This window comes from Idiotropiscis lumnitzeri, chromosome 11, assembly GCF_059441095.1.
Source record: "Idiotropiscis lumnitzeri isolate Australia: NSW breed Sydney's pygmy pipehorse chromosome 11, RoL_Ilum_1.0, whole genome shotgun sequence".
NCBI lineage: Eukaryota > Metazoa > Chordata > Actinopteri > Syngnathiformes > Syngnathidae > Idiotropiscis > Idiotropiscis lumnitzeri.
The window spans coordinates 664,325-687,213 of NC_142401.1; the positions used below are offsets into that span (position 1 = coordinate 664,325).

A 22,889-nucleotide genomic window follows, 5' to 3' on the forward strand; every position below is an offset into this window, starting at 1 on the left:
GGATGAGTGGGTGGTCTCCCGTTGAGTGAGCTTTGCACCCGTGCTCTTTGTCTAACATTACCCTTCCCACATCACTGCACTCAAATAACAACAGACCTTTTGTCTTGCCAAAGCCGCCCTGCGTCAAGAGACAAGCATTTGGATGTCAGCCTGCAAAACCCAGACACACACAATCAATGAGGTCATGAACGTTCTACCTTGATCTCTGTGGAATTTCGGATAACCCCCACACACATTCACTTCCTAACATGGTGTTAAACTGGTAGCCGGAATACCCTGGTGGTGCTGAACTCGTGTGGCAAAAAAAAAAATGTTGCATTTCAACATAGTTCTTCTTGAAATATTTATCCATCCATTCCTAACTTTTGTAGCACCTAACCAGTTCACAGTCAAAGAGAGCTGGGCAAAAGGCAGACTTCATCCTGGCCTGGTCGCTTGGCAATCGGAGGGCACATTGGTCACTGAGTGGGAGCGCAACTCAGAGAGAGTCAACGAGAGAGAGGAAAAAGACAGCGAGAGAGGGAGGATAGGGGGGTGACAAAGAAACGATTGTAATCCGAAAATATATTTTGATTTGCTTTTCATTATCGTATCATGAATTGGCTTTTGTGCAGAGATGCAGTTCAAATTTATAATCCTTTCAAATTCTTCTGAGAACAGGGTGTCCTATTCAAGAGACAAATTCAGAAATGATTTCTCTGACAACTTTTATTTGACAAACAAGCACCGGCTGGATGGATAATTTGATGGAAAACACAAAGGAGAAAATGCTGCAATTAATCGGAAATGCATGTTGAAGTTGGTTGTGGGTGGGAGGGGCTCAGTCTGTTTTTTGTGTGGCTCTCATCTCGAACGTGTTGCGTGAACTTGCAGCGCAGAAACGACGACACCAGCATGGCCGCTGCCTGAATGAATCCCAGTCCATTTCCTTCCACGTGTCCCCGCGCAACACATTCATTCACTCCTGGTCCTTCTCCTCGCCGTGGGTGATGATGTGCACCAGGTTCTTGTAGTCCAGGTTGCCGGCCACATCTGGAGGGAAGGCAGCGAACATCTGCTCCATCTGCGGCACACAAAGGCAACACATTTGCATCACGTTCCTTCACCGCTCAAAATTGAGGATGAGCGGGTTACCTCTTCGGGCGTGAACCTGTCGGCTTGTGTTGTCAGCATTTGTGTCACACTGTGGACAGCGGAGACGTGACACAATCGCATTTTTTTTTCTCGACTGCGGACCAAATACTGCACGTGAGTTTGGTGGTACTTACTAGTCCTTCCTCAGCACGCCTTTGCCCTCAGGGTCAAACACTTTGAATGCATTGAGGATGGTCTCTTCTGGATCAGCACCTTTGCACACACGCACGCACACAGTGGTTGGAATCAATTTGACCTGAAAAGAATTCACGTCCAAAAGCTTCCTCTTTTGTTTTTCATGCTACCTTTCAGTTTCTCTCCAAACATAGTAAGAAAGACGGTAAAGTTGATTGGGCCCGGAGCTTCTTTGAGCATCTCATCAATCTCTTCCTGTTTGACGTTCAGGCGACCTAAAGGAGCAAACATTTGTAATTTCATGCAGAAGTGAAACTACTTCATTGCTTCATTGACAAATGCCCTATAAAAATCATCTTTTTCTTTTTTTTTTTTTTGATCTTAACACATCACCAAATCATAAAGTTGATGTAAACAGACCGAGCGCCGCAAAAGTGTCCCTCAGGTCGTTCTTGTCGATGAAGCCGTCTCTGTTCTGGTCCATGATGGTAAATGCCTGAACACACGAGATTGTGGACACAAATTCAACACAGCAAAAAGAACACGACGATCTCCATTGCGCTCCGTGTCTAAAGCGAAGCGGGCGAGTTTGAAGCTTGGCATCCAGCACATGAGGAGCATTTCATGTGCGAGTTAATCGCCGACGACACCCGTCTGGATTGTTTGGCCGAGCGCATACCAGCAAGGCGGCGATGGAGTGAAATGCCGACAGGTGTTTGCGGTCCAAACACGACAGGGGCGGAGCTACGTGGGGGCCGGGGGACTCTGTGGTCACCCCTCATCAAGGGAAAAAAAAAATGTGACTTTCCACATGGATGATTTATTCATGAATGACAAATCATTTCGATGAATTGCAGATTTATAGAAAAACTTTACAATTGGTGTGAATGCAAAAAGAATTTGTCTTCACGAAAACAAATGTTTTTGTCTTACAGTCAATCAATGTTACTGCGCTTTTTGGGCACGTGACAATCGATTACGTCGATTGGTTAGCGAGCAAATCAGCGCATGACATGCAAGTAGACTATGAGATCGAAAAACAAAATGGTCAAATCACACGCCGCTATCCGGGAAATTCAGTTCAGCAAAATATTGTTTTGGGTTCCGTTTGGCTTTCTGAGTCTGTTGGAGAAGATTTTGGATATGTATGCATTTTATTCGCTGAAACGCTGACTGCGGATGATAAACGATGACTTCTCAGCGCCTACGAAAATGCAAAGTACACGCGAGTCAACCGGGCCACCTCACTCACTCATTGAAGTGCAGACTTGAGCGGACATGTGTAATGAGGGCCAAATCTTTTTGGGGGCAAAGGAAAAGCGCAAGTGGCGCAGTTTGAACTCACCTCCTTGAATTCCTGAATCTGGGCCTGCTCAAACATGGAGAACACGTTGGAATTGGCTCCCTCGCCTGTTCTCTTCTTGGCTTTTTTGGGTGGCTGTGGAGCGAACGAAAGATTTGCCACATGACGACCTTTTTTTTTTTTTTAGCATGAGAGCATTACACAGACAGACAGAGCTCATTTAGTTGATTTTTTTAAATTACACGAATAAATAACTGAAGAAAATGGCTTGAGATACATTAACCAATAAAAGTGAATAAGAATAAGACACAAGATAAGAATATGCCATTTCCGAAGGTACGAACATAATCATTGCGCTTAATTGTCATTTTTGAGCAACGTCCTGCTAAAAGTGTCAGCATGTGTTGTGTGCACGCGAGGACTTACCATGGCTGAGCAAGTGGGAGGCGAGCGCAACAAGGATGCCGGTGAACAATGAGGAGAAGGTGGGTGGCCTTTTGTAGCCCCCCAGCTGTCATCTCCACTGGATGATATTTATAAACGATGTCCTCTTTAGGAAGTGACAGGTACAGTAAATGATGCTTCCACACGCTTTGTCTTTGTTTCACGCTCGCTCTCTCTCTCTCGCACTCTCACACACACCGCCACAAGATTTGTTTTGGATTTTTTTCCACCAGCAGAGAGACGAATGACAGGATTAGAATATCCAAAGCAGACTGAAGGTTAAAGTATCACCTTCTGAGTCTGCTGAACATTGATTTGAGGATGTCAACACATCACAGCTTACGACATCTTTTTTGTAGAACAGCAACGCAACAAAATAAGCCGAAGCGAGTTTCGGGTTAAAAAAAAACAAACAAACAAAAAGAAACATTTGTATCGTTGGACCGCTCTTTTTGTTCCCATCTCAAACGATGGCCCATTTTTAGACGAGCGTACTTGTTGAGAAGCGGAATGGCATCCCGGAGCCGTGTGTGACCTGGCCACGCGACAACAGGTTTTGGTTCTTGCGCAATTCAAAGACGCTCCTGGTCACTTGTTCAAAGAATGCAGAGACATTTCTAAATTCAAAACTTTCACTCTTGTCCTTGCCACTGTTAAGACGTCATCAATCGTTCCATCCTTCGAGGAACACCAAAACGAGGCAATCGGCCCACGTTACAAGGCTCTGGTGTTGGGCAAAAACATTGGATTGTTTTTTTCTTCCGAAAAGCTAAAGTATTGGTCGGTCCACACGCGAGGGTCTTATTTGAACACATTGACCAATTGCACGTGTTGAAAATAGTTTGTCGTCTTTCCCGTCGTAATGCTCGCGATTGAACAAAAGATACGAGGTTTTGGCCCGACGCCGGCGATCGTCATTTGTGCGGCTCATGCCTTCAATATTTGAGACCTTCGCATAGTCACGGTTCAGCACATGCGCATTCACATTTTCTAGGACCCGCCCCGCCCGCAATTTTCATTCTTACATTATTTTACTAAGCTCTTTCCTTACAGGAGCATAGTTTGGGGCTGATTCCCCCTCCTTATTTTTTTTTAAATTGTTAAGGGAATTTTCGTTGCTCCCGTGTCATGCATAAAGCCGGGACCATTTTGTATCTTTGCAGCGTGCTGTTCAACTTGATGTGACAGCGGCTTCACTTTTAGGGCCTATTATGCAACCGTGTCTTAATGTTGGTCACGCCGATGGAAGCGAGCGACTCATCAGTTGGTACTTTGTGTAAAAAGTTTGATTGCAAAGCCCGGGACACAACGGAGGCCAGAGTCACATGCTCGCTGTCACCAACGAGCTCACCGGTAGCCGTTCAAGTATGTGCGGCAAAATAAACACGTCCTTCCGACGTGAGCGCGCTTCGTTAACGGGTCGTCTCAGAAGGACTCAAGGTTCCCGGGTCAAGAAAAGCGACAGCGTGCGAGAATGAAGTGAGGCGAGGCGGCGACACGACGCGCTCGGGAGCTAAATCGAGAGACGAGCTCCCGACAGTCGCTGTCAAATAAAACGCAGTTGATGGCCTCGCAGCAGATGTCGGGGGTGTCATGTCACAAACATAATGCGAACAGCCAGGTCGCAGTTATTGTTACCCTGGGAAGGGGGGCGGAGGGGGTGGTCACATGCTATTGTTGAAAGTTTGTGATTTGTGAGCAGCCAAAGCAGCTACTGTGGCTGGAATGACGGCCTTGGTGTCCCCGCAGGCTGAGAAGTCCGCACGCGTCCAAAAATAGAGCGACCTCTTCAAACACAATGGACAAATGGACACATCACGGCCGGCCTGCTAAAGCCTCCAGCCCAACTCACTGACTCGAGAAAAGACGCACACGCACGGTAAAAGTCAATGGATAGATTTAATATTGTGTGAGCAAATTTCTACAGGGACTTTGTTGTCAGCAGACATCGATTTCAAATCCGGCAACCAAGCAAGTGGAATGAAATATACAACTTAAAAGTGTCAAAGTCAAAGAAGAGTGAAACCCCGTATATCCGGCATTTGGGAATTAGATCATTGGCTTGATTATCCGTTTTGGCGTCAAGGAAGTATGTTGGAGTGAGTTGAGGACTTTCATTTGGACAAAAGTAGCGATTGGGTCGGGTGGGGGGTTCGCTCACATATAGCGGGGCTTCACTGTATTTCGATCAGCAGGAAATGTGCGCATTTGGTTTTCGGAATTGCAAATTCAAAAAAACGTTTCCACCAATTGCATCAACTTCAAATACATTCAATGAAAACGATCAAGGCGTCATGAGGTCGAGGAGTCTTCATCGTCACGGGTTGACACTTGTCAAAATACATAAAAAACAGCATCTGTTTTGGAAGTGAGGTCACAGGTCACATTCGAATGGAGAGAAGCACAATAAGCGTCCAAAATGGATCGGACTCGAGCTGAGTGTCGTTCTGACGTTTTACACGATCAGCATTGACTTGAAAACTGAAAAATGTTTTCGATGAATGTTGGAATTGAAACAGAAACCAAATGAGGCCGAAGCAGAGGAACACACAAGTTCATTTTCAGCCACGACTTTCACCAATTTGGGTTGCATCGACTATATGGGAGAGTCACACGATGCTGCTTTCATGTCCATTTTTTTTTTTTTAATGGAGGTTTGTCATTGCTACACTAGTCTGAGTCATTACGCAATCACTCACTTTGATAGACATTTGCACGTATTAAAAGAATACTTATTTGACATTCAAGAGAGCAAGTTGTCACCTTTTTTCTTTAACAAAAATAGACGTGGCTTATCCAGCCTTGAAATTCCTTCTCAATATATATTTATATATGTGTATAAAATTATGTCTTGTCTATTTACAGTCAGATAGCATTCGAAAGGTCCTGCTCCACGACTGCTTGCCATTGCGGCTAGTGCAGTTTTTTTTTTTTATCGTCAACCTCTCTGCAGGAAGACGAGCATCTACTTTGCGGCTTCATTGATGTCGATCAGTTTTGTTTAAATCCACAGCTCCAGTGTGGTGAAGTCAAACCGAACATTCGTAGGGAACGACTTTAATTCGCTCTTAATGATTGTTTGTTGACAGTCACAGATGCTCATAAAAAGGAAATGCTACCGAGGCATCTTCCGACCAGTAACTGCTTCTGTTTATGTTTGCGCTGCTACACCTCAGGTTTTTCATTTAATCTTGATTGAACTGAAAGCACAGCTACGTCATCAAAAAGTTGTTCTGAAGGCATTTGTACGTACATGCGTACTTTTATTCTCCTAATAATTTTTTCTCCTCTTACTTGCAAAAATTGTCTGCTGTTTCTCGGCTTGGACGCCAATCAAAAGAAATGTGTGGCAGTGATTCCTCGTGACCTTCTCCGTCATTTCGTCCTCGTCGACCTTTCCCGAAGATGGACCTCGCTGTCGGAGAGGACGCAACTAAACGGACGACTGGTCCCAAACCTGCCCAAGAAAGTCAAGACAAAACAATTAGCAAAACGCTCAAGGAACACCTTCTCGATCATCTGGTCAACCTCCAAAATGATTATTATTTTTTGGAAACTTTAAGTAATAATGGAACTGCCTCCAGCTCTGCTGTGGAACACCGCAGCTCCACCGGTGTCATTTTTGCTCTCGGGTGGCCTTTCAAAAATGTGTTTATACTGATAGATCACTTTGATATATCCAGTGAATAAAATTCCGTTTAAAAAACATTTTAAATTAGAGCTTGCAATGTGACAAAAAGGGTAAAAAAATAAATTTAAAAAATTAAAGGTTGTGAATACTTTTGGAAAGCACAGCATAACCTCAATACAGAGTTTGTGAGAATTTGGGTATGCTGATATCCATTTTGTACGACCTTTGTAAATTTGGCTTGACGATGTTCGTAATCATTGAACAACAACAGCTGACAAGCGTTTTAGTATTCGAGTTTCATCACAGTTGACCAAAGGAGGCAAAGCAGTACTTTGTAAATCATTTTTGGGGCTGATACACTTTCTTACAAACATGAGAAGACTGAAACTGTTCCTAAATATTCAAGCTGCAGCCAGGAGACGCGGATTAAATGAGCAGAAATGGTGGAAGAGCTTCCAAAGATTGGAAAGAAGCCACTTCCAAGAAAGCTCCTCAGCATATTTATTCGACATTGACTCGTATATTACAATCCCAAAAATTGTCATTGTCCCGCAGTCCACCCACACGTCTCCACTTGGAACGAAAACATTTTCCTCAACGGTACCTCAAAGTCAAAGCGAAAGAAATGTCTACAAAAGCAATGACTTCCAACCGCTCCGCTGTGGAATATTTGTGTGCCGTCAATATTTTGTGCAAGTAGCTTTGTTCCTTCACCTGAGCCACGACAATGAAATGTTCTTCCACAAGATTAAATTTGAAATTGCATTCTTGATAGCAACCGACCTTGGCCACGGGGTTTATGGGCGTGCGTCCCGAACCAGTATGAAGCCTCTGGCGCTCCTCGAAACGGCCCGGCGACCTCTCCCTGCGAACATCCATCATGCGCCCCGGGGAGCGCTCCATTCGGGGGTCGGCCATGGCCCTTGCCGGGGAACGCTCCGAGCGAGGGTCGGCCATGACTCGGCCGGGAGACGCCATGATCCGGTTGTCCAGCATCCTGCCGGGAGACTTTTCTCTCTCCAGAGGTCGGCTGGGGGACTTGTCTCGCCGAAACTCGGTGCGGGCCTCTCGGTAGCGGTGGGGCGTGCCGGGCTCGCCGTGGACATTGGGGTTGGCCGCCAGCCGTTTGGAGATGTGCTCGTTGTAGGAAGGAGGCCCGCGTTTGTTCGGGCTGTCAGGGAGAAGGAGCAAAGTAACAAAAGGAAGCGCACCCTCTGTGACGAGTCAACGACAAACGTTAAATGTGGAACTAAGTGTCAGTATTCGCTTATTATGAGCAGTCAAGGTCTTTGAGATTTGAAGCTCGCCGGCATGTAGCTTTGAACTTTGAGCGCTTGGTGGAGACGTGCCTCCGGGGCTTGTTTGGCAATGCAGGACTCAGGTTGCTCAAGTGAGTCCAAGACAACACAAAATGGCTTTGGAAAGTCGAAGGGCAGCTCAAAGCAGATCGCACAGCAATTTTTGTCAGCCCTAAATGCATCCAACGCAACCCTCCGCCCATCTTGGACTGCTTATCCAGTTCGGTGCCAGGGAAGCGGGCGAAAGGCAGACGGGCTCGGACCGGTTGCAAACAAACGCTCACGCTCGCACGCAAGTCGACATTCATCGAGCGGGACTCGCTCGAGTCAGCCACTGCGCCACGTTATGTGACTCCTCCGAAGCAAGCATCACATTGGAACAGACCACACTCACATGACGTAAAATCACAAATTTGGTTTTTATTCAAATTGTTGCTTGCCTCCAACATTTCCATGCTCGATTTAAAGTGATTATTTTTAATTAGCTTATGATTTGCTACATATAAAAAATGATCTCGTCCTCCTGCAAAGAAAAGGAAGGAAAATGCAGGTGTCACCAAAAAAAAAAAAGAAAAGAAAAAGAATTCTAAAGCCAAACTTAACCATCACCAACAGTGCATGTCAACCTGCGCCCTGCAGTGCCAACGTCATCGTCACCTTTTCCACCGTCCAAATTGTGGCGGAACAACACCTCACCAACAAGTGAATGACAAAACTAAAGATTGACTAAAAAAGAAACTTTTCCTTTCACATCACCATTCCAAAAAATGTGCAGTTCATATCTTGAGTGAAAACAAACAGTCCTCACCTGCGTCCTGAGCCGCAATGCTGGAAGTCGCCTCCGCCATCCTGGTTCTGAATCAAATTGCCCTTACAGCAAATCACGCGCAGTTTGTTCTGATATGACGAGGCCAAGTAAATGGCGCCGGAGGAGATGGCTGGGCCAAGGTAGCGGGGGTTGGGGATATCCAGGTGAGCGTAGGAGTGGGATCTGAAAAGAGTGCAGAAGCTCAGAACACTGGACGAGCGACAAGTGGCATTTTGGCATGAAGGCAAATTAAGGGGAGAAAAAAAAAAAAAAAAAAAATCAATAAAAGCCAGCGGGGTCAGAATTACGACAGCATTAAAAGAAGAGCCTTTGTGCAGTTCGTTTGTCCTCTCTCGTGGGTGTGCTGGAGCCAATCTGAGTTGCCTTTGAGCAAGACGCAGAGTCAACTTTGGGCAGGTTGACAGCCAATTAGATACAAAAGACAAACAAATTCAGACTTCTTTGGTCCATCAGTGGACAAATTTCTTTTTTCTGCAGTTTTTAATCTTCGTATCACATCAACATTGGTCAATATGGAACCAATGTATTACACCCCGACCAGCAACATGAAGCACCGCCCCCGCCCCTTTTTTTTTTTTAATGCCCATGGTAAGTTTGACTCACTAAAAAAAAACACGACAACGCTCCACAATCACGTACGCAATGTAATAAAAGACGCTGTTAGTGTACGTCAAGAAGATGTGGACACATCTGGGACGGGCTGCGGCACATTGCTACGCTCACCCGGGGAAAAGATTCTTAAGAAGCTCGAGCCAAAGAGCCTCTAAAAATACGCTTACCCTAATGCAGAATGTCCCTGAATCTCAATCACGTCCAGAGAGTTGAAGTAGGTCACAAACAGGTACGGCTCGCGATAGGCTGAAAGGTCAAACTCTCATTTAATATCTGACGTGACTTGCCGCTGATCAGAGGAAATGCAAACGACTGACCAAACGACAGAGGCAGGCGGCTCCACTTAATATCATCCGTTCGACTCCGGCGGCCGTAGGCGTCCACAAACACACCAAACTCTGCAAGAAAAAAACATTTTGTTGGCAAGGCCAAATAAGTAAGCACGTCAGTCGCCAATGAGAGAAATGACATTTACAGGTTTTGGCATTCGCCGGCACCTTCGGAAAAGAACATCTCACCGTGGAAACAGAGCAGGTACTCGTCCTTCTGAGGAGCCGTGGTGACCTGAATGATGGAGATGGGGAAGCTGTGGGAGGAGGCGGCAAACACAGCAGAGGCCAACGTCACGTCGTTTTTGTCCAGGAACTCTGCAGGAATAGACGTCAGGTTGACGTGAACGCACAATCCTTTGGATCTCAAACCAAGCGCACGCGATTGGAAAGGACAGGCCGAACCTTCAAGCACATACTGCTTCATTTCAATTTCATAAAATTTGTTGGTGCCGATGATGATACTATAGCCAGTGAAGTGGATGCAGCTGCACGGCTCGGACGTCTCAATTTCCTGCAAACAAAGTCCAAAGTTGAACAATACAACTCACTTTATTCCGAGAATCCCAAAAACCTCGACTGCGCGCTGACCTTTCTGATACAGAATTTATTGAGGCTTTCATTAAGTCGCAGGATTGTAATCTTATTGGGCATAGCGGCACAGATACAGATGCCATTGTCAATCTGTGGAGAAAGAAAGACAAAAAATATCACTTTTTTTTGCCTGATGCTCAGCTTCATAACTTCAACTTCATCTTTGCAAACTGACGATTTAACTCCAGATGATGAAAATAATGCGCGTGACCTTTCCAGAGGAGAAGAGGTGGCACCCCTTCACGGTCTCGAAGATGAAGGGGTTGAGGTCAGGTGGAGCTGGCAGATGCGACTGCGATAAAGATTGTTTCACTTTCTTGATCTCCACCAAACACAGCGCCCGATCCTCTCCTGGCACACACAGTCGGCACAAACACACCAAAGACTTGAGAACGAAGCATTCAACACAATTGAAATTCCTGAATGGCCTGATCGACTAACCGGTGATCATCAACAGCTTGTCCAGCTCCCTCAGGATCTGAATCTGGAATACGGCGGTCAGGCCCGGAATGTGGGTTAAGGAGTTCTTGATGACGTTCAAAGCATACAAGCCCTCCTCCGAGCCGACCAGCACGATCTAAGGCGAGCCACAAGGGCGGACGGTCATTAATGCGAAACCTGCAGCCGCCCGACCGCAAGCATGACGGCAGAACCTGGTCGGTGAGAGGCAGAGTGCAGTTGATGTCCAAGCGGTCGTCGCCCTCCAGCTTCAGCAAAGAGTTGCCCAGAAGTTTCTGGAAGGACACCAAAGCGCGAAGAATGTGAAGCGGGGAGAGTGTGATGATTAGCATGATTGACAGCCAGCTCTCAAACACCTCGATGACGTAACAAGATGCAGGAAAACCCGCATAATGTCGTTGGGAGCACGCGCAGCAACAGATAAGTAGCGAGAGAGCCTCAAGAAACAAAAACGGCTCACATTACAAATTTCCTTCTATGAGAGCAGTTTATGCAAACAAATTTAGTTATTCATTCAACTATTTATAGTTTTAACGAGTGTCGCAGCAACATCTATAAGGGGGAAAATGAGTGAATGCAAAATCATGACAGTTGAAGAGGCGTGGGAGGCAAGGCAAGTAGCCTGTATGAAAATATCTTGAGATAGATTTTTTTCTTCAGAGCCCTGAAAGTGAAAGGCAACCATCCACAAATATGCTTTTAGGCCGCAAATGTCCAGAGTAAATTTGAGCAAGCATTTGAGAAATGTGTGTTTTCAAAAAGACTTCACACACATTAAAAAAACAACAACATCAACAACAATTTACAGTGCAGTTTTTCAGAAATGCTCCTTGTCCAACAAACGCTCTGCTTAGGGCAGAAAAATCGCAGATGAAGGATGTGCAAATGATCCAAATTTGATTTGAGTCCACAACTGGATTTGAAACGATTATTTGGCCGCACGACTTTGGCAAAACATGCAATATGGATGTTGATATTACTGCAATGATGTAACTTGTAGCAAAATAAAAGACGTTTTCATTATCTAAAGAAAGAATTGTAACAATTCTACAATAAAATGATTGCATGTCTTTGCATTGACCATTGAAGCGATATCAGCCAAATTCAAAATGCTTAATCAAAGATGGCTTTGACTTTTAAGTCGCCGTTTAAAGGGAATAAATGAGCAAGCAATACATCTAGACCATATATTGTTACATTACGTATGGGCACGTAATCTCGTGAATGGTAAATGTAACAAATGACGGTGGCTTCCATTGGCTTTAAAAAAGAAAGAGTGACGACAAAGTCCAAGCATCACAAAAATGAAACAAAACAAACAAACAAAAAAAAAAACAACCTTTGTGCTTCCCACAACATGAAGGCAAGCTTTCTGTTTTTATGTTATGTCTTTAAAATGATGAGTCAAGGGAAGCAGGAGCATCGTCAATTTTCATTTTTCTGTCTCTTGTTTGCGAGATGTGTGGCAAAGAGTGTGCGGCTCTTGCAGAAGCATGCATAGCACAGCATGCCGTGGGCCTAAAGTGACCACTTCCATTGGGACCCATGCATCTTGCACAATCTACTTGATGTGCAACGGCGACCACGTATCAGCCCGGTTCTGCGTTCTCCTGCACAGAGCAGCGATCGTGTTCTATGCATGGACAGGTACAGCGACGACATGCTCAGCCAGTGGCTCACTGAAGCCCAAGCATTCGTGCAGCTTCTTACTGTACCTGAACCAGGGGTGATAGGTTCTTCTGTCGTTTAGAAACACCGGCCTATGATGGTCCACGCAACCGCATTGAATGGAGATAAACACACAGCGCATAATGACATTAACACGGACAACGGAGACAACGCGGTTGGTGAGAACATGCATCGAGAGAGAAAGAACAAGAAATGAAGGCACTGGCCGATGTCGGGGGCATTGCGTATCGTTGACTTGAAGCACAACCAACAATACACGCTTGCCTGGAGTTACAACGAGACATGGCTTCAAAATGAGTTTTGGTGCTTACGGCGTCCGAATCGCCTTTGTCTTTGGAGCCACGACTACCAGCCACCACAGACTCCAGTACAGCCACCCAGCGTTGTTTGTCCGGGAAACTGGGAGCCATGAAGTAGAGGGACTGGCCGGGCCAACACGTGGTGTGGGGATGCGACTCCAGCTTCAGAATGTACGGGATGTCTGCCCGCAAACACACGCAACAAGTGCAAACATTTCAGATGGACTTCCAAAATGGGCCGAGTTCTGGGGGTGAAGCGCTACCTGACTTTGCAGTGTTGATGAGCTCAGAGGCGCCAACAGCTCCATGAACAGTGACCTCACCGTCGGGAAGACAAAGCTCAAACTCCTCCTCCGCATTGGCACAATCTAAAAAGGACACGTCAAAGTCGTTTGGAACTGGAGACTGATTTATCACGGATGCCTCTTTAGAATATCGGCAGAAAAAGAGAGCGACCTTCTCTTGGCTCCGTGTCGTAGATTGATATTTTGGTTCCATCAAGAACCACATACTTTGTTTCCCAGCCCTGCTGACCACGCTTGCCATTTCTTTGCAAAACAAGAAACACAAATAATGATTACAAAATCTCTCAATATTATGGTGAATATCCAAACACATCATCATGCAACGTTCATGTCCGAACGAGTGAACCATTAACCTGGGCTGCTTCATCCATCCCTCCAAGCGAACATGCCCACTAGCTTCCTTGACCTGCGGTCCAGGGGAGCTTGCCTTCTCTCGGCATAAAGCCTCCGAGAAGTGGGTGGCATACTCAGCTGGCAGGCCACAAGTCGCTGGAAGGCATGGTGAGCATTTGGGATGGCAAAGGGTGTGGCACTCTACGGGAAGACAAAAAAAAAAAAAGGTCAGGCGCTTTTTCTTTTCATTCATTTTTGGAAATTGCGTCAACAGAGTAGGAAATAAAAAAAACACACGATTCACTTGCAATTGCATTATGGACTTCAGAAGATGGGGCGAGAGATGAAGGCAAAGCAGAACGTGACAATCATCCGTTTTCTAAATTTAGAGTTCAAAACGTGGAGAGATCTCGGAATGCGGGTTGGAGCGGGAGCACCCAAAGCACGGAAAAAACATGCTAAGGCCACACGGGGAGCTCGGTGCCAAATTAGGATGTCGAAAGCAAGGAATTGCGAGGCCGGCATGCTAACCACGTCACAAACCCGTCAAAGTTTTTTCAGATCCGGGTTGTCGACGGCCAACAACGCAACATCACGCTTCCTAATTAAATAACACGAACTATGCCAAGTGCCGATTGCCCCTCCAAGGAATTGATTATATCATTATAAAGATTATTCATGGTCAATTATGAAGTAATATTGATATTTTTCAAATATGGCCCCAAAATTCCATGAAAAGAAAACGGTTAGTCATTTGGATTATACGAGCCAATAAAATCCCGTCGTTCGGTTTAAAAAGGAGGACGCAAACCTAGACAAGTGGCGGCCTGGCGTCCAAAATGCACCGTGTCCAAGCAGACGGCACATTTGGCAGCCCTCATGTTGAGGCCCACGGTGAAGCGATGCGGAATGTTATGGTGCATTCTCTCTTTCACGCGACGACCAAACTCTGAAATTTAAACAAACAAGCGCAAAAACAGCAGTGAGCAGATGTGGGGATTTTGTTAGAGAGCAACAACAAATTTCACAGCAAGATTGGGTTTTTTTTTTTGCAAAGTGAAAATGATTACATAAATAAAAACAACACATTTTGAGTGTAAATACTTGCATGTGTAGGAATGCAGTGATGAAAACCACACTATGCATACCAATCTGAACAGAATGCATAAAGTGTGGAGGCAGTAAATTAAAAAAAAAAAAAAAAAATGGAGGGGCCCGCATATTTGAGACGACATAAGAAAGGAATGAGTGACTGCTAACTTACTTTCAAAGGTGACCCTCCTCTTTTCTGCAAGGAATAAGAGGAAAGAGACAGAAAGGAGATAGCAGTCTAACCATAGCTACAGTATGTGAACGTGAAACACTCGCACACTTTTGAGGCCTGAGTCACAAAGAAAGGCAATGGATTTGTCACTGATCAAAGTTGATCCATCGGATGGGACGATTCTGCGTCTTTTAACATAGGAAAGTCTACATTTAAAATTCGTTTCAGCAGCTCAATCCGTTATCCTTCGGTTGTGAGACAGGCCCGGGCTGGATTACAATATAACAATTTTGTCTGGATAAAAGCACAGCGACTAAAACCTGAAACAAGAAAAAATGAAAGTGTTTCAGATTTACAAGGTCCTGTGCAGAGTTATCCAACGTAATCCTGCTTCGCACGAGCTGACAGATAAGATAAGACAAACAGAGGGCCCGTTTCGTTGACAGTGAGTACGACTATGCCGACAAATTGAACCTTTTGGAAATTTTTGGAACACAGACAGAGAGAGTGCTTGTGTGTGTGTGTGTGTGTGTCACCTTCAGGTGTAGAATTCTCCTTCGAGCGGGTTGAAGGGTTAAGCAGTCCACAAGGGTTGGGTTGATGCTCTGGAGACTTCACAATGGCCGACATGAGGATTTGATGACGAGCTTGTGCTGGCGTGGAAGTGGCCATGTGATCCTGTGCTTTGAAATGAGCGGCTGGATTTTCAGCAAAAAAAAAAAAAAAAAAAAAATCAATCAATCATCGGTGGCAGTCTAAGTCTGGAGACACTAGACAGTGGAGTGAAGGGTTGCTTTTAAAAGAGCACAACTGTCCATCTTTTGAACTCACAAAAACATGATTTCAAAGTTGGTTAAATGCCCACTCAAGGAATAAGATGGACTTTTGATGCGCTACTTTCAAACTGACTTCTCCTGTACATTGATTCTTCCTCCGTACCCTCTTCCCGTAGAGATCGTAGCTCGATTCTCATCTTCTGAAGAGCCTCTTCCAGCTCTCCGCATCTGGAGCGCTCCTTGTCCAAAGCAAGCTTCATGTCATTGTACTGCAAAGGAACTGTCGGCTGGGATTGAGGAGTCAATGCCCCATTTGTTGTGGTGCCGACATCCTCGCGCCGTCGCCCAAAAATACCCTGTTCACACCGGGAACACGGAGAGATGACTTTATTTCGAACACGGGACAACATTTTGTCCATTGGGCCGGTCACTTTTGTCCCCCCTCTACAGAAACGAAGCCTTGACCAGACGTACTCACCTTCTTTTTCTTGGTGGGCTGGTCCATTTTGGCCTGGAGGAAGTCAATGAGTTTGGTCTGCTGTGAGATGGTCCCCTCCATCTTCACCTTTTCATGCGAATACACCGCCTGCAAAATAAAGCTGCATTTGAAAGCCCTTGGAGGACAATTTTCTTATTTCGCTTTACATGCGATCTCCTAAGAATCATTGAAATTTCCAATATCACTCATAAAGGTCCCCAAACAGCATCTCATTCAATTGCCGAGATATTGCACGGAGCACCTGAATATTCTCCAGCTGGTATTCCAAGTCGGTCCTCTCCGTCTTGAGCATATCAGTCTGGTCCAGTGCATCCTGCAGCCCCTGAGTCAGACGGAAAATGTGGCTCTTTTGGAGATCCATCTGCTGTTGCAGCTTCCCTTGCTGTCAAAAGACCAGCAGAGAAAGGAGAAATGAAACCAATGTGTTTTGCGAGACCTTCATTGAGTTAGGAACTTGACGACGTGACAGAACGGAGCAGCGGTGGCTGGTCCGACGGCCGCGCGGCTTTGGAATCTAATTGACTTTGTACCTCCTCCATCAGCCTCTGTTTCAACTCCCTCTCAGTCTCCAATTTCTGTTGCAAGCTGCGAGCGTTCATCTCCAGCATGGCGTGCTTCTTCTCCAAATCATTGAGCTGCGCAAACAACAGAATGCCGGCTCTAGCAAGGCTGGCAGAATTTTGCAGGAAAACCAAAACGATCGCATTGAGTTATCCTGCGGTCATTTCTAGAAGTTTGATCGGAACTCCAAACGCAGTTGTGGCAACTCACGGTATCAGACAAACTTTCAGCTTTGAGCCTCTGCTCCTTCAAGGCCTGCTGCAGCGCCAATATCTCCGCTTTGTGCTCTTTGACCGCTAGTTCGACTGCCTGGCGAGATTCAGAGCTGCGTTGGTCGGCCCGTAACCTGCGCAAAGCGCACAACAGAGCGTTCCTCGCATTGCAAATACGTTCAAGAGCGCTCCCGCATTACCTGTTTTGTTTTTCATTATCCAGCAGCCTCTGCAGTTCCCTGGTGCGTCTTTCGGCTTGGCTCTTTTCATCCTCCAGGGCCCCTCGCCAAGCCTCCCACTGCCTCTCCTTCTCCAGCAGCTCGTCATTCAGCGACTCCAGTTCCACCACCTGCTCCTCCAGCATGCTACATGTAGTCTTCAGCGTTTCAATGTTCTGGCGGGGGAAATCAAACGGCAGGTTGAGGAGACGCATATTGTTGGAAAAGGTGTTTGCGGTCTGTCAGTCATGAGGCATCATTACTTGTTTTTGATTGTTGAGATGCATCTCACGGTCGGCCACCTCTCTCCTGAGTCGGTCCACCTCCTGGCTCAGCTGCAGTTGGTCCTCCCTCTCATCAGATGCTTCATCCAATTGCTTGGACAGGTAGAAGTTCTGGCGGTTCAACTCGGCATTCTCCTGACTCAACTGAGTAAGTTGCTCCTCCAGGTCAGTGATCACCTGAAGCAACAAACGAGCTTCATGAGTCTGCAGTGCTGGTGAGAATAATTGACAATGCATCAAGTCATGTTTCAATATAAAGTCTTTACGTGTACGTTTTTTGGAACGCGGGAGGAAACCCAAGTAGTCAGAGAGAACACTTGGAAGCGCACGGAGAAAGTGCAAACTCCACGTAGGAAGCCCGATGCCGGTGAGGCAGACATGCTAACAACTCTGCTGTTTAAGATAAGATAGGAAATACATTTCTATTCCCATGACGTTAATCGGCACTTACCGAACAGCTGTCTCTGAGGGCATCAAACTTCTGTTGAATTTCATCTCTGTGATTCTATGAGAAAAGGGAAAAGGGTCTTAAAATGTGAAATTTAGAATATGATGAAACGTGCCAATAAAAAGTATAAAATTCCCAAATGTGTTGGCTGTTGACGTTGCGCATATGGTGAATGATGTTAGTTGCTTGTTTTGCATGTCCACCCGCATATGGCAATGTGAGTCATTTGTTGACGTGCACTCTCAGACTTACCCTCAAGGCGGTGATCTCCTCCTCAGCCTCAGCGGTGGTTTCCTCCAACTCAGTCTTGGCTTGCTGCAGCTGGCTCTCCAAGGCGAGACGCGCTGCCTGCAGGCTGCTTATCTGGGACTCGCGCTCCTGCAGGGACAGGGTCAACTCGGACACCTGTCGCTTGATCTCCAGCTTTTCCTCTTCGTGCTCTAAGCCCATCTTGAAAGGCAACGGGACAAATGGGAAATGTGTGTTTACCGCAGCGTCACCATCACCTCAAATGCATTATATTAGCATATAATTATCGCCATTTGTTGCTACAGAGTCACAGATGGTAGATTTTGTAAAACACCCAAACACAAGGCAAGCTCAAATGTTGTGTTTTGGAAAACACATTTTTGATTTTGTCATATTCATTTGGTTTAATACATTCTCTACTCACCTGTTCCGATCTATTCTAGGCGTGCTGTACATTTTCTACACGCACTTAACGGAGACCACTTGTGAAAGCCCGCAAATTGAATGGAACTTGGGTCACAGCAGTTAAAAACGCAAAATGTATTTTATGGAAAAAACTGGAAGAAAACATTGAGGACAACTTCAAGTTCAGCAACACAAAAATAGTCAATGACAACAATTGTAATGTATCTTACTACACCGCAATCTATGTGAACGTGGCCGTTCTATTTATGTAGCTGATGGAAGTGGAGGTTTCAAAATGAATCGATGTAATCGACAACAAATCAGTCATCGAATTAATCAACAACTATGTGAGTAATTGTTTAGTATGCTCGTTTAAATTAATATTGTCCAAATCCTTTCATTTCAGCCTCTCAGCAGTAATTATTCATTGACTTCTGTAATCTTTCATGAAAACAGACATTTGTAAAAATCAGCTTTAACTTTGGGTAACAATGACCAAACCACGAACTAAATGGGCTGGTGAGTACATTATTCCCTTTTTGTCTGAATTGTTGTTTCGTTTTTGTTTTTTTTTAATCGCTAAACAACAATAATTGGTTGATAATCTGGGAAAACATTGAGTTTGTCATCTACTAACTTTATTCGGTTAATCGATTGAATAAGTCAATACGATAGTCAACTCTAAAACTATTCGATAGTGCCAGCCCTAAATATAATTAAATTAAGTGAGATTTGGACCTTAGAGTTGCCTAAAACCTAAAATTTCATACAGTAACATTTCAACACCAACTTTGAGTGCAGTCCTGTAAAATAAATCCAAAAATAAATAAATAAAGGGTTGGAAGAAGCGTATGATTATTGCGTTTTCAGTTTGTGCAGCATGCGTGTGCACGTATGAGACTTATTATTTTGTTTGTATGTGAGGGTGCAGAGAAGTCAGCAATTAGTAGCACACTTGAGATCAATTCACAATCGGAGAGGAGGAAACAAAGCAACTCTCAGCCAACAGTCTTTGTCTTCGTTAACGTGAAAAAACAAACAAACAAAAAAAAAACGATAACTGAGAGGAAGGGCTTTTCTGTAAAAAGAAGCCGGTGCAAAAGGGCTTTATTTTCAATTTAGATTTGAAGAACTCGTCTTTCAATTGAGCACCGTCGTAATCTATAGCGCTACTGTATATTAATGATCTCAAAAGACTATCAGCTCAGTGGCCGATCAAGCGCCTTAATCTGCTTTGCGGACAGTAATACTGTAATGGAATGCCGCACTGAGAGACGGCTGACGAGCATTACTTAATCCTGCGCCGACAGATTTTGTTTGCGTTTGCTTTTGGCTCACCTCCCGCAGCCGACTCTCCAGCTCCAGGAGACGCGTCCTCTTGGTCTGCTCCTGCTGACTGATTTTCTCAAGATGTTCCTCCAGTTTGGCATTTTGAGCCTCCAGCTTGCCAGCCTGAGACTCTAAATAGAACTTTTGCTGTCGCAGCTCTGAGATCATCTCCTCCTGGGCTTTCCTAATCAAACCAAACAAAACAAACAACAAAAACGTCAAGAACGGATGTCGTAGATTGTTTATTTTAAAAACGACTAGAGTGAAATGAACAGTGTTAACGACATAGAAAGAAAAATAATAATTCTTGTGATTCCTTCAAATGGATGCAAAACATTTAACCAAAGATGAGGGAAAGTAGCGTATTCTCTAGGCAGTGACATGAGTCACGGTGCACCACGATTCAAATGTACACTAATGAAGCCGTTGAAGGCGGGAGGAGATGGCGTCAGTGTGGGTGGGGAGCCTCATGAAAGCACAATGTGGGTTTAGGAGGTCTTGTTAACGCACATATTCTTCTGGGTGTAGATGCTGCTGTTCGCAGCAAGCTTGTTAGCCTCTGACAGCTCGGCGATGCGCTGCTCCAGGTTCTTCATCTTTGAATCCATGGCGTTAATGGTCTGCAGAAAAATCAGGAAAGTTGTGGCGTGCACAATTTTGCAGATGCATTTTGGAGCGGCTGGGGAGGAAACAGAAGGTTTCACTCGAGGAAAATCCTCTTAGAGGTGTTGCATGAATCTTCTCCTGTCAATGTCAGAAGATGAAAAGCTTCTTAACTGCCTCAATTCTACCACATTAACCAGATTAGGACTTGAGCGCAGACTTTACAGAGCAAAATAATGCACACTACAATTTAATCGCTCGTTCCAAAACGGCAAAGCCACTGTGACAATGCGTATGGAAAGAAATGAAAATACTGTCAATTTTCAAAGAGGCATGTGCATAAACTTTCATGCATTAGCATTAAAAATGGATACTCGATCCTTTTTTTTTGCAACATCATTTATGAAACTGAACAACGCCCCGCGGCTTCATCCGAATTGAAAGGCGGTTCTCAGAGTGACAATTTTTAACCGATTGCCATTTTTCTTACTGCTTTCTGCTCGCTGAGAAGTTTGCAGTTCTCTCTTGACTCCTCCTCCTGCTGCGCTCTCCTGGCCTCCAGGCTCTCCTTGTCGGCGAGGTCCACCTTCATTTGGGCTTCCAGAACCTCCATTGGAGTGGATACGGCACATCAAAGTCTCATTGGGGTCAAAGTTCAACAGATTTTCAGCTCCCTCGTCACACTACCTTAATTTTGTCTTCGTAAAGCCTCTCCTTTTGCACAAGCTGAGTTTCCATCCTTTGTGCCGTCGACTGGGCGTCCCTCAGGTGGTCCTCCAGTTCCTGAAAAGTTACAAAAAGGTCATTTCCTGAAATGGACATTTAAGGACATGACGACGTTTGTACACGATTGGCTCAGGATGAACATTCACAAAAGTGTACGAGCAAACTTACTATCGCGACAAACGCACGATAAAAAGCAAATGGAGAAACTTGCATTGAAAAGTTGTAAATCCACAAAACGGCTGTAGCGGCGCCTGTTCATGCTGAGACGGTTTACGTGCCGCGTTCTACGCACTCTGTTGAAGAGAGCTGAGCTCGCGAGCACACGCAGTGAGCAATTACGAAATGTCGGTCGGGACCGCTGAAGATGACCACAAACGGGCAGTGGGCAAAATTAGGGGTGGGGACGTGGAGAGCATTAAGCAAGTCTTATCCGTGGCCCTCTCACCAGGATCTTTTCAGCCATCTGCTGGATCTGCTGGGATTTGGTCTGGATGTCATCTTTCAGCTTATTCTCCCGACGCTCGACCATCTCCAGCCTCTTTACTTGGTTCTCCAGGGTCTTCCGGCCCTCCTGCTTACACACCAAAAACAACTAAATGAGACATAAGGTCAAGTCTAACGAGAGCGACGGCACGTGTCAAATGCGCGAGAGTAAGACGGCGTTTTGGTCTAAAGTGGTACCTCTGTCTCTCTCAGGCGTCGTTTGAGCGTGTCGCTCGAGTCGCTTTTGCCTCGCAAGCGTTCCAGGTCTCGTTCCAGCCGTTCTTTGGCCTGTCTGACATTCTGCAGCAGTTCAGTGGCTTCGGTGCTCGCTTTCACCGCCTAAAGTGAGGACAGGCGGTTAAAGGCAAGTCGGTGGAACCCGGGACAGAGTTCTGGAAACACTTGAAGCAGACATTTGCACTCATACTGAATTGCTTCAGATGGAATTAAGCAAGACACGATTGTTTATGGACGTGCCCTGGTCAAAAAGGACAAAATGATAACGCTTATCTCTCATTGGAGCAAATCTAATTAAAGACTTTCAGGAATCTGCCGTTACGCTGGATGTACAAATTGGAAACATGAAAAAGGGAATAAACAGGAAACGAGGCAGGCTACAACCAAAAGCAGTTTCCAGTTTGTGAAGACAATTTCTTGTCGCAAATAAATGTACCTTTGATAGTTTGTCCTGCAGCTCTTGGATTTTCACCTGTTGCTCAGCGTTTGTCTTGAGAAGGAAACAAATGGTTGCATAGAAAAGCAACTGCAGCTCTAAAAAAATCCGAATCACATGTGGAGTTTCACCTTACCTTTTCCAGTTTGGAGAGAAGCTCCTCGACCTCCGCTTTACCTTGCTCTTTAGCCTGGAAACGGAAAGAATCATTTCCAATTTCCAACGATTACCGTGTGAGTTGTAAAGTACAGTGCCCATTTCTTGGCCAGTGCACCTTCTGAATCCTCTGCTGGTACTCCACAGCCTTCCGTTTGAGCTCCTCGCTAGTTTGTCTGGAGTCTCGAAGTTCCGACTCGTAGAGGTCACTGCGGCGGCGCGCAGCCGATAGGTCCTCCTCCAGCTGCCTGATGGTCACTTGCATCTCCTCCAGCTGGGCATGGTACTCCTAAAACAAAACGTCCAGAACACAATGAAACAACGTTGAGTTGAGAGTGACAATATCAAACAGTATTCCGTTCTTGTTGCAGCTTTGCCAAAGTTTGCCCTTCTCATGGAGCTCCACAATGAGCAACTTTAATGACGGAGGAGGCCACAATATTTCATCGGCGCTACTGTGGAGCCACATAGGACCACACATTTCCTAGCCAGGAGTATTACAAAAATGGCATTTTAAATATGGATAAAATATACTTTTAATATATTTCATTTTTAATCATATATTTCTCAGCGCATGCATGAAATAGCCACGATTCAACAATAACAGCT

General features: G+C 45.3%; 2 protein-coding genes across 5 annotated transcripts in view; both read right to left on the bottom strand.

The window, feature by feature from the left end:
- Positions 1–690: 690 nt before the first annotated feature.
- Positions 691–3,091, bottom strand: myl2a (myosin, light chain 2a, regulatory, cardiac, slow). The gene is made up of 7 exons (XM_088308255.1): positions 2,999–3,091; positions 2,615–2,707; positions 1,690–1,765; positions 1,440–1,544; positions 1,269–1,347; positions 1,135–1,183; positions 691–1,063 (listed from the first exon to the last, which is right to left on the bottom strand). The coding sequence occupies exons 1-7, from the start codon at positions 2,999–3,001 to the stop codon at positions 959–961; spliced, it is 510 nt and encodes a 169-aa protein (XP_088164381.1). The 5' UTR covers positions 3,002–3,091; the 3' UTR covers positions 691–958.
- Positions 3,092–4,896: 1,805 nt separating this feature from the next.
- The window catches only part of cita (citron rho-interacting serine/threonine kinase a), a 30,662-nt gene continuing 12,669 nt past the window's right edge, over positions 4,897–22,889 (bottom strand). The window contains exons 14-50 of one of the 4 annotated variants that reach the window (XM_088309043.1): positions 22,399–22,569; positions 22,261–22,314; positions 22,125–22,178; positions 21,650–21,790; positions 21,414–21,539; positions 20,930–21,025; positions 20,733–20,849; positions 20,150–20,259; positions 19,649–19,823; positions 17,909–18,106; positions 17,660–17,713; positions 17,188–17,385; positions 16,907–17,100; positions 16,705–16,840; positions 16,464–16,568; positions 16,175–16,315; positions 15,913–16,020; positions 15,598–15,790; positions 15,195–15,356; positions 14,659–14,682; positions 14,206–14,343; positions 13,415–13,595; positions 13,213–13,304; positions 13,020–13,124; positions 12,769–12,938; positions 12,484–12,528; positions 10,963–11,043; positions 10,751–10,886; positions 10,521–10,660; positions 10,307–10,399; positions 10,121–10,229; positions 9,905–10,033; positions 9,704–9,784; positions 9,554–9,632; positions 8,754–8,936; positions 7,431–7,818; positions 4,897–6,473 (exon numbers count right to left, since the gene is read on the bottom strand). In XM_088309043.1, coding sequence (XP_088165169.1) covers positions 6,450–6,473; positions 7,431–7,818; positions 8,754–8,936; positions 9,554–9,632; positions 9,704–9,784; positions 9,905–10,033; positions 10,121–10,229; positions 10,307–10,399; positions 10,521–10,660; positions 10,751–10,886; positions 10,963–11,043; positions 12,484–12,528; positions 12,769–12,938; positions 13,020–13,124; positions 13,213–13,304; positions 13,415–13,595; positions 14,206–14,343; positions 14,659–14,682; positions 15,195–15,356; positions 15,598–15,790; positions 15,913–16,020; positions 16,175–16,315; positions 16,464–16,568; positions 16,705–16,840; positions 16,907–17,100; positions 17,188–17,385; positions 17,660–17,713; positions 17,909–18,106; positions 19,649–19,823; positions 20,150–20,259; positions 20,733–20,849; positions 20,930–21,025; positions 21,414–21,539; positions 21,650–21,790; positions 22,125–22,178; positions 22,261–22,314; positions 22,399–22,569 — 4,731 coding nt within the window. In that variant the 3' untranslated portion in view covers positions 4,897–6,449. Of the gene's footprint in view, positions 6,474–7,430; positions 7,819–8,753; positions 8,937–9,553; positions 9,633–9,703; positions 9,785–9,904; positions 10,034–10,120; positions 10,230–10,306; positions 10,400–10,520; positions 10,661–10,750; positions 10,887–10,962; positions 11,044–12,483; positions 12,529–12,768; positions 12,939–13,019; positions 13,125–13,212; positions 13,305–13,414; positions 13,596–14,205; positions 14,344–14,658; positions 14,683–15,194; positions 15,357–15,597; positions 15,791–15,912; positions 16,021–16,174; positions 16,316–16,463; positions 16,569–16,704; positions 16,841–16,906; positions 17,101–17,187; positions 17,386–17,659; positions 17,714–17,908; positions 18,107–19,648; positions 19,824–20,149; positions 20,260–20,732; positions 20,850–20,929; positions 21,026–21,413; positions 21,543–21,649; positions 21,791–22,124; positions 22,179–22,260; positions 22,315–22,398; positions 22,570–22,889 lie in introns of all 4 variants that reach the window. The other 3 variants (XM_088309047.1, XM_088309044.1, XM_088309045.1) reach the window with 3 other exon arrangements.